Genomic DNA, 10,880 nt, shown 5'->3' on the forward strand with positions numbered 1-10,880 from the left:
GCTATTCAGCATTTCACTGTAATGATGACAATAAATTGAATCTAATCTAATTTGCATAAGAGTTAACATCATACATATATCTCTTTGGTTTTTCATTTATATTATATCATTTCATTTTATTCCTGGAATCATATGTTTTTATTATTAGACTTTAATACTCAGTGGTGTCACATACTCCTCTCTTCAGATGCACTGTTGAAGTTTCTAAATCCCACCCCTGGGCCATCTACCACATCTACTGCTGCTGCCTCCACTTCAGCAGCACAACCCACCAGTGATGCAGCATCAGCAGCACAACCCAGCTGCCGCAGCTGCTATTACAAATGAAGCAGATATCCCAAAATAAATTTTGCTATGGACATACTAATAGATGTTTTATTCAAAGAAATGAACTTACCATTTAGTTCCAGAAGGCGACAGCTTTAATCTTGGGGGACAATCGTTTGCTTTTGCCACATGGCAGCTAAGAGTTGCTGTGACAAGGCAGCCAAACTGTACGTTTCAATCCTTTACGTCACAACAGCAGCAGATTATCTGCCAAATGAGTAAACTTATTTATTTACTCTTTTAGATCATAAATATAGTTTTTTCCTGAAAATGGAGTACATGCACTATTTTATTGGCGAGAATTACCCATTTAAAGCCTTTATTTTGAAGACAACGTTGTCACGGATGTGGTGTTGTTTTTCTTTATTTTGATGTGGTTAAGCTGCGCTGGTAATCAGGTGGGTGGTATGTATTTTTGCTGTGCATAAGAAACATGTTTGGGTAGAGTTCAGTTCCTTGCTGTAGGTGGTTCTCCCACAGTATCCTGACAAATGTCTCATTAAACCACATGCACTTTTTCACATTGCTATTTAATGGTTGCTTCATTTGGTGTAAATATCCTGCAGGGTCTCTAAAAGTTAACTTGACAACTAATTAGAACAATGTGACAAACTTGAAAACAAATTTTAATATCTTTAATTAAAAGGGTGGTGTTTGGGGGTCATTTCTAGCTTTAAATGTGGACATTTGTAATTCGTTCAACGTGTTTGCATATCTTGTGTTTTCTTGACAATGCGAAGAATTACCATTTCTTTTTTCTATAATGTAAGTCACAGATACTCACATCTAGTAACTTCATTTTTAGTCTGTTGGCTCATTTGGAGTCTTATAAAATATATAGAAGTAACTCTACTATCCTGTCTGTGGCCTGAATGAAGACAGGTCAGTCACTCAAAGGGTTCACACTGTTGAACTGTAAATGCTTTATGGGAATTTCACGCTTTTTTTGGCCATGCAAAATTTGATACATGATATGAAACTCATGGCCATTGTCACTCATTCTGTTTTTGTGAAGTGTAATGGATAGATGGTTTTAGAGTTTAGATATATCTTTATGTTCAGCTGTCAAATAGTCAAAATCCAGTTTGACGAGTTGTAGAATTGTTAGAATTATGCATCTGTCATTGATTCAGGTGTGCAGAGCTTTCTAAATTAACTGTAAAGACATAAAGAAGAATGGAACAATTGAAAAATAAATGAAAGTTTATTTAAAGTTATTATTTTATTTGTACTTTTAAAACCATGTATTGTTAAACAATAAACATGAAAATGTTTCTTATATTTATGCGTTGCGTATAAGCTGTGTAATGTGACACTATAGCCTGTACAAAACTCGTCCCACAAGCCTGTAACATCATTTATCTTGTCCCTGCATCACTATCATGCACAAGGGATATATAGAAGTTTTCCATAATTAGTTATGGTATTGTTTATATTTACAAAAAGAGTAATAAGCACTCCGAGCACACTAACCTCCACCGAGGCAGCTCACTCTTTAGGCAGTATCTACTTTTTAAGGGAACAGTATTACATTCATTGGGTTTTCGTTCACACGTTTGGCTTTTGTTATTTGCATTGTTGAAACTCTATTTCAATATGCATGACATCACTTTGAGTACAATAATTTTATTAGTTCTTATTTATGTAGAGATGGTACATTTGCAGCATTCATTTCATTGTTATTAGAACTGGTTACTGTAATGTACATAACAAAGTCACAATAAAATAATGTGATATTTAGAATCCACATATATAATTTCCTATATGCCTGCGTATTGTCAAAACAAACAATGGCATAAAATAGCTCTATATAGCATTACTATCACTTTGACCTTCAGATCAATATTTTGGCCTTGAAAATCAAAGGTCAAGCATGACATGATATTTTAAATCTTTATATAGCACTTCACTTTATTTTAAAAATAACCCCTTTGTAAACTCATTTTGTCTATGCGCTATTTACCAATCTAAACAAGGATGTTAAGAGATCATAAAGAGCACATACAAATATCAGCAATCACTTTTTGACCACTCAAATCCTCAGCATATCCCTTTTCCTTCCCCTCCTCTTGATGCGTTCATAGTCCAGATATAGTGCTAGTTGCAATCACAGTATTGAAACATCTAACTAACTCCAGAAGAGGAGCATCTGTAGTTGTTTAGACATTACACCTTTTTTAACTAATTTCTAATGCAACTTTTCATACAGCTCAAAAATCAGCAAGAGAGGAAGTTGAGAAATTATTTTCAAAGATAAATAATGCTTAGTAAAGGAGTCTTGCGTGTAATGTTCTGAGTCAGCTTCGAATTTTTAAATAAGATACTGAATCTGATGCGTTGCAGACTGTTTTTGCAATATGTCTTGTAAAACAAGAAATTCAGAGGTTGCATGAAAATGCTGTGCAGTTTAGTACAGGCTGGTTAGTTTGCTATATTGTGATTGAGTTTAAAGTACTGCATTATGTTTGACTACTTACATCTAGTGTGCTATTATTAGGTTACATCAAGGGTGGCAGGAGACATCTCTTTATATTTAAGGAGATGATGCTGATTAGATTCACCCTCTTAATTCTACTTTTTATATGAGTTTTATAGTAGTGTAGGGGGTGGAAATAGTTGATATATTGGCCTATTTTTTTATTTTGTTTAATTAGTTAAAGCCACAAATGTCAGAGTAGCAGCACAGGTCAGCTGATCACAGCATGTACACAAAAATCTACTGGAGCTCACAAAGCAAACTGGTATGTGACTTATTCCTAAATAATTATTTTCCTTACATTGCACGGCTCCGTCTGATCTTAAGGTTATCACACCTGCTAAATCCCACATTAACCCCTGAGCCCCAGGAACATCAGTGCAGTTTGTTAAAGTAAATGATACTATTTTGCAGCACCATAAAGTGGGCTGAATTAGATTTTCTGGCATATTTCACACCCGTGCTCTAAAGTCTCTCAGTTGACCAAATGTTGAATACTTTTTAGACACTTAAATAGACATCAAGTCCATAAGTCTATAAAATTGCAGCCTCTAAATTGCAGGAAACTACCCTAATTTGTAGAAAGAAGGAGAGTATTGACTCTTCTGTATGGAACATGGCTCATTACACAGTGGTGGCTGTTTACAAAAGGCTTTAGAAGATGAGGTGATTAGTAAATTAAGGTTCGTTATCACTGTCATTAAAGCGTCGTGGGAGTGCTTGGTGGTTTGTAAAAGGGAAAGTCGTATTTGTGTTTGTTGTGTTACTGTCACCCAGCTGTGACAACAAGAGCACGAGGGTAGCACTGCCACCCGTCTGGCTCGTCATGGCAGCAAAACATGATTGTGAATGGTTGAATTACCCGAGCCATTTCAGGCTTTTATGTTCACACAAGATAAAATGACTAACACCCCCAAATACTGTTGGTCACCAAATTCCCTCGGCTCTCCATTATAGCAGCTTTCAGAGAGAACATTTTTTGGGTACAGATGATTGACCTCACAGCCAGCTTGGGGTGGCAAAAGCTTTCTCTTTGGGGAGGTGCATGGAGAAAAAGAGATGGCATTAGAGAGCAGTCTACCTAGGAAGAAAGCCAGAAGGAAAGATAATGAGCCCCTGCAGGCTTTGTGGAAAGACTAGTCCTGCAGACCCTGCTCCTAAATAATCTCCATTTTTGCACAGCTTTCCTGCAAAGGTCAGTAGGCATAGGGAGCCAAACAGGAAGTGAATGCATTGCTGATAATTTGTGGAAATGAGGTAAAAAGGGAAGCTGATAAAGATTTCTTACAGGGCGAAGGTGGAAACCAGGAGCCCTTAACTCAAACAACATTGTTTATGTAGTTTAGAACCATCTAAATCTCAGGAAATTGCTGGAAATTGCATATAGCTTTCACACACTGTCTGTCTGAAGAGCAGTATATTCTGGCTCCCCCTTCTGGTGGAAACTACCTTAAATGATGTCTGTCACTGGTATCATGAAATTGCAAATTACAAATGAGGCAGATTCCCCTTACAGCATGCAACATCGAGTTTTACCTTTCATCAGGGGTTGCTCTGGTTTCCTCTGACAGTCCAAAGATATAGATGATAGCTTAATTTGTCATTCTAAATTGAAAATAGATGTTTAAAATATACTTGAGTGTTCTGTTAAATTACTGGTCCTTACCTTTTACCATTTGAGACAGAAAAATGCATTTAGGCTGCTGTAATTCGTTATTACCAGGATGCCCTAAAAACCCCCTGAAAAGCCATCAGCTGATCCAAAATGCCACAGCAAGAGTACTGACAGGGACTAGAAAGAGAGAGCATATTTCTCCTATATTGGCTCCGTGTTAAGTCCAGAATCAATTTTAAAATCCTGATCCTCCTCACATACAAGGTCTTGAATAATCAGGCCCCATCTTATCTTAATGACCTCATAGTACCATATCACCCCATTAGAGCATATGATCTAATTTCTACTTAAAGATGAAATGTCAGGTATTATTCTGTATTAACCATTCAGACAAATCCCTACTTACATATTTGCACAATGTTCGAGGTTTGCTGATGAAGTAGACATCGCAGCCTTAAAAGTGGAATCAGAACAAAGAAATTGTATATGTCTGTGAGTGATTTGAGGCGGTGTAAAGAACACCACAGGGAGGTGTTGACAGCTCCAAACAAACCACTCACATCTACTCTCTTCATTATCAGTAAAGAAAATAACCGACAGAGGAGCTGCGCCTCTTGTTGATCTTTCCCCAGGTGATGGCACGATGGTCTGTGCGATATAAGGTCGTTCAGCTTCAGCTCCTCTGGTTAAAAGATGAATGGTTCTCTGAAAAAAAAAGTGTCATGGGGATGAGTCAGCCCACAGCGACTATGTCTCTTTGTATTTGTACAAACCGAGGGCCGATGATTCATAGGCAAAATCATGACAGTTCCTTTTAGAGAACAAGATGTATGATAGACAGAGCTAAGAATAAAAATGGGTTTATTTTATGCTTAAGACATTGTTCAGGTTGAAATATATAACTTTGACATTACCTTTCTTTCCACAGAGTATGAGGTACAAAAGTGTGCCATTTCTAATCCAAAACCCCAAGAAGAATTGTACAATGTGCCAAGATTATGCAAGTGGAAGCAATAAAAGCAATAAGCTCCGCTACTGCTGACAACCTAATATCTTTTTTCCTCTTTGAAATGCACTTAGAGCAGCCATTACTTTGAATATGGTGATGTGGGGACATTGCCTGCCAGTGTAAATCTAACTCAGGGTCCATTTAATATAATAGCCACGTCATCTTACATGTGATGACCGGCACGTACACAGACCCACAGCCTCAAGACTCAGGTGGTATCACACACACAGACAGCAAGTGCCCCATTTTCATACTAATCTGCTTTTATCGAATGTATGCTCCATTAACACACACACACACACTCCATACACAATGTCAGATCTGCTCATCTAATAGCCCTCAGCTAATAGGTTTCATTTTTTGTGTTTTTGTTGTTTTTTGTTGTTGTTTTTTTATTAAGATAACAGTTACTCACCATTGATTAAACAAATCTTACAGCAGACTATAGTTAGCTACAATTAAAAATTTCACATGAACATTCAGATGTGGCAACCTTCATTGGTCATTAACAAAGAGAGATTACTCGGTACTTGTGAGCTGAAATGATGTGTGTAATAAAGAGCTAGAAAAACGTGTAGCAGCGCACAATGCAGAGGTAAATACTTCTGCATGAGGGGCGTATGACTAAGGCAGGAAGACTGCAAATGGACTGTAAATTGACAAAAATGATAATGCGACATGGCAGAACATCATCATCGTGTGTCCGTGAACAGAATGTCATTGAGAAGTAAGAAATGTGATTTTTGCATTGAAGCGCAGCAGAGCGCTCAGCCCTGTCACCCCCTGCCTCCACCATGGAAAAAAAACAGAGCATTTCTCCTCTACAAGCCTTCTCGACTCCTAACCCCCTGAACTTTAAAGAGACCTGCAGATTCCCCCCTGGCAGTGAAGTCAAACAAGCTTGTGAGTGCTCATTATGTGTTGACTCCTCTCAGACCCCTGTAAGGCTTTCATTCAGGGTGGAGATGTGATCTATTACGCAGAGCTGTCTCTGGCCACCGCGGGTTTGCCTGGGCCGCTGGTGCAGCAGGAAGAGCCGCTTGGCCGCAGCCCTGTACTTCCGAGACATCAGGTTATAGACGACGGGGTTGATGGAGGCGCTAAGGTAGCAGAGAACCATGGAGGCCATGTTGAAGTTCTGGCTCAGCATGGCTGTTTCGTAGTCGTCCACCTGGGCGAAGAGGTTTCTGCCGATGTGGTACGGCAGCCAGCAGATGATGAAGGCCAGCACCACTACCACTGAGAGGGAAAGTTTGGAGGGATAAATTAGTTTGATAAAAGTTATATAAGCAGACAGGTATCGCTGGCACTAAGGAACTGTCTCCTATTACAGTTATTTTTAGCTGACTGTGGACTCCTTTAAAAACCAGTTAAAAACATTTTGTTGATGTTATACTGATTTATTTTACACTAATTTATATACAGCTGTCTAACTTCCTGTTTTGTCCTGATGATGAGGTTAATACGCAGGCAAGCGTTAATGACTGCCTGCAGATAAGATTTGCCATAACATTACTGAAGCATTATGGGTCTCCATAAGTCTCAGCACATAACCGAGCGTTCCAGACGAGTGTTGTAAAACATTGCTTTAGATATGCATCCAGTGTTTCTTTAGTAAAAAATAAGGCAATAAAAAAGCACACTGGCACATTATCTGTTTTGGTATCCGGGTGGGTAGAGAGTTTCAGTGTTTATTAGTTAATTATTTTTACAGATATGCCTCCGTTTGTTTTCTGATTCCTGCCCAATACACAAGAGACATGAAGATATTAGCAGGTATGAATAAACTCCTTGAATATTTGTGAATGAATGAGCAAAACTTAAATATGTGATTGGAAAAGGGGAAAAAAAACCCATCTTTAGTTCTAAAAATAGTAAAATTCTCATAACACTCAGCTACTCTGCTTCATTGTGTGGGAGTAGTTGGATCAGATTTTATGAATGGCAGCAATCATTTCAGATTGGTGCACTGATATATCTGACGTGTTACAGCAAAGCCTTTTTTTCAGAAGACCAAAATAGAAATAGTACATACAAATATAGAAAACTCGTGTGGCAAAAAAAGCATCCAACTTACTTGGAGTAATTAAATTGTGTTCATGTTGAGCTCATTTATAACGAGAAGCTGATTAAGAAAATTGGTTTTCGGGATCTTTAAGTATTCTCAGATCTGTGGTCTACGCTTACCCTTGACATTTGTTAATGACCAGCGGCAATTACAGCTAAATCAAAAGAGCTTCTCTCCTTCTTCCCTGAAGTGACTGGAGACTGTAATTGGCTCCAACAATGAAGTCACATTTTTATGTAAGCAGGCCAATTAGAGCGCATATGCAGCAGAAAGCTTTGCCGAGAAGAAAACACGCCACACATCCAGCAAAGAGCAAAGTCAGAAACAGTGGGTGAGGTAATCACTGAGTCACCAGTATTGATCACGAAGCCCCTGCAGAATAAATTACTATAAACTTGTAATGGTGGAGCAATTTCTGTGAAGACCGTGATTGTTTGTTCAATAATAAAAATAGAAGCGGATGTAGCTCACATCGGCCTAAATATTCCTAAATTAACAATGACAGTTATCCATAAATGTAAGACATTAATTGTAGATTTAGTGTGAGACTCCTGAGATGTTAAAAAATGAAAAAAAAAACCTTGCATGGAATTTTCCAATAAGGCTGATTCATGCAGGTCCCTCATGGTGACAGTCCAATTTGGGATTCAGTGGATACAAATGGCATTGTGTTTGATGACGTGAGCTCTGCACAGTGTATGCTCAGCTAATGAACAGCATTTATATCCTAATACATACACCATGATTAAACATTTAGTTAATGTGGACAGGCCTGGCCCGGGTCTTTAACTGTAAAACAGTTTCCTGCACAGTCTACCAGAACTGCAAATTAAAGCAAATATATTTGCAGTGGCAGGACGTGATTAGCTCCGGACAAAATAGAGTAATTAACCAGCTGGTATCAACAGCAGCACACATGGAACCAGCTTTTTATTGATCAAGACAGAAGTAAAACAAGAGCAAATGATATATTTTTAAGGTGAAACTACTGGCTTTTAAATCAGTTCACCGACATGTGCGGCAAATGCTGTGGCAAAGGCAGTGCAGGAAAGGAGAAAACCTGAATTCAGACTTGTCCAATGTGTCTGCTGTTTGGCCTCAGCAGCAATAAAAAGGGAGACTGATGATATAAACTGATGCCTTCCTGAAAAAAGTGTTGGGGTTTTTTTTGTTTTCTTGTCTGTCCTGAAAGGTTACACTGAATTTGGAAAAAAGAGCAGCTCCCTCCTCCTGTAATCAGCTGTAAAATCAACAAAAAGTTAAGGAGCTGGTCTCATTTAAATGAATTTAGGTGTTTTTAAATGATTTGGAGACAGTTACTTCAGGCTGTTTTGCCCTGTTGTTGGCTCTAGACAATGATTTTTACATGTTTCGTAATTGAAATTCAAACACCTTTATATACTATTGCAGATAAAGCAGAAAATGAAGATCATGGAATACATTAAATGCCACCGTTTTGTGCGAAATCAGTGATAATTATTATTTAAACGTTTATCTGCAGATGGCAAATGTGAGACTGAGTCACAGTGCTGGAACAGGTGGCTGTCTAATTCTTAAAAATCTCTCTGATGTACAAAATGTGACACTTTTAGAACCTGTAAAAATGTGCGTGCTCTGCTGGGATTCAGCATACCAGAGATATATACTTTCTGCATTGATGCAAATGTTCTTACTCACCCAGGATCTTGACTGTTTGTCTGTGTGGCCTCTCTCGGGCCAGTGCACAGGGGCCTTGCAGGTCATTTTTGCTCTTCCATAACTTGCACCCGATGGAGCCGTAGAGAAAGATGAGGCAGAGCATTGGGCAGAAAAAGTATGTGGTGGACACCCAGAGCATGATGTGCAGCTTTCCCGAGACGATGGCGTAGTTGGTGTGCTTGCACTGCCCCGTGTTGTAATCTGGGTGTGTTTCGTTGTCATACTCGACCCCTACCAAGAAGAGCGTGGGAGCTGCAGAGACCAAGGCGAAACCCCACAGGGCAAAGATGATGTACTGGACCCTGCGTCTGGTCACCACCGCCTTGCTTCGGAGGGGGAAGCTGATGGCCAGATAGCGTTCGACGCTCAGTGCCGTGATGTGAAGGATCGTGGCCGAAGTGCAGCCCTCAAAGATGTAGTGATATAAGCGGCACACGACTTCCCCAAAAAGCCAGGGCACATACTTCCACAGGCGGTACAGATCAAATGGCAGGCACAGGAAGATGATGAGGTCAGAAACTGCCATGCTGGATAGATAGAGGTTGGTGGTAGTCTTCATGTCCTTGAAGCGCTGGATGATGAGGATGGTCATGGTATTGCCTGTCACCCCGACAATGAAAATAAGGATGCAGATGACAGTGACAGGGATGAGGGTGGAGGTGGGGAACAGGGAACCCTCGTAGTGGTGGTCATCTATGTTGTCCATGTCCTCTGCTCCACCAGCATGAGGTCTTGACCAGGGCATGCCAATTTCATTAGGTGCTGGCACAGTAAAGATCAAAAATCTGGTTTCAGGGACCCACTGACAAGACAAAAATGACATATTAAAGAACCAAACCAAATGCCGTAGACTTTTCATTACTGCAGACATAATATGAATACTGAATTTGGATAAATCATAAATAAACTCACTGCACATAATAAAAATGCCACAACGACACTTGATGGTAATGAAAATGCAGACTGATTTCAAGCATTGCACCACATGTAATGAAAAATATAAAACTAAACTCTAACAAAAATAAATACAAGATTTACGCAAAACAACATAATAAATAAAGCACTGCAGGTTATAGTAAGTCATGCAAACCAACTAGTACGATGCATTAAACCTTAAAAGGAAACTTAATGGTGTAAAATAGATTTTTGCTGGTGCTGGTACCTCGCAAATGGAGAGATCTTTCAAAGTTGAAACTTTTTGCAGTCCCTGTTGTGGTTCTGTGTGAGCCGAAGGAGAGCAGCGGTGGCAGGAGGTTTGCATTGAAGTGGCAGAGCCTGTCCTGGTGCTCAATAACTGGTTGAGCTGTGAGAGATGAAGAAAGGAGCTCCTCCTCCACAGCACCCTCAGGAGTCCAGGAGTAACAGCATGGGTGTCTGTTGTTTGTGTGTGTGTGCCTGGGTAATCTTTATAATCAAATGACAACAGGACAGATGATGGTAAAAGGCAAAAGACGGAGGATGATATTATTCTGGATTGAACATAAACCCACAAGACATAAACATATAAAAATTGCTCTTAATTCAATGATTCATGCGACAGTCAGTGTGCGTTTGCTGAGCTGTTTGGAAGTAGTGACTGAAAAATATGTTCTTTATCTGCTCCGCTGTCCACCAGCCCCATCTTTCTCTGAGTTAGGTATCATCTCAGGCTTGTTCTAACAAACCTTAAACTTCAACAACGAAGGTG

General features: G+C 39.4%; 1 protein-coding gene across 1 annotated transcript; it reads right to left on the reverse strand.

Moving 5' to 3' along the window:
- Positions 1-5,940: 5,940 nt before the first annotated feature.
- Positions 5,941-10,371, reverse strand: mlnr (motilin receptor). The gene is made up of 3 exons (XM_026192871.1): positions 10,356-10,371; positions 9,173-9,995; positions 5,941-6,666 (listed from the first exon to the last, which is right to left on the reverse strand). Exons 2-3 carry the CDS (start codon positions 9,936-9,938, stop codon positions 6,359-6,361), a joined length of 1,074 nt encoding a protein of 357 aa, XP_026048656.1. The 5' UTR covers positions 9,939-9,995; positions 10,356-10,371; the 3' UTR covers positions 5,941-6,358.
- Positions 10,372-10,880: the final 509 nt, after the last annotated feature.

This window comes from Astatotilapia calliptera, chromosome 14, assembly GCF_900246225.1.
Source record: "Astatotilapia calliptera chromosome 14, fAstCal1.2, whole genome shotgun sequence".
In the NCBI taxonomy this organism is placed as follows: Eukaryota; Metazoa; Chordata; class Actinopteri; order Cichliformes; family Cichlidae; genus Astatotilapia; species Astatotilapia calliptera.

Bases quoted from the DNA above. Each gene is read 5' to 3' on its own strand.
- mlnr (XM_026192871.1), bottom strand. From the start codon at position 9,938: ATGCCCTGGTCAAGACCTCATGCTGGTGGAGCAGAGGACATGGACAAC. The intron at 6,667-9,172 runs GTGAGTAAGAAC...TTTCCCTCTCAG, and splicing joins ACAAACAGTCAAGATCCTGG to TGGTAGTGGTGCTGGCCTTC.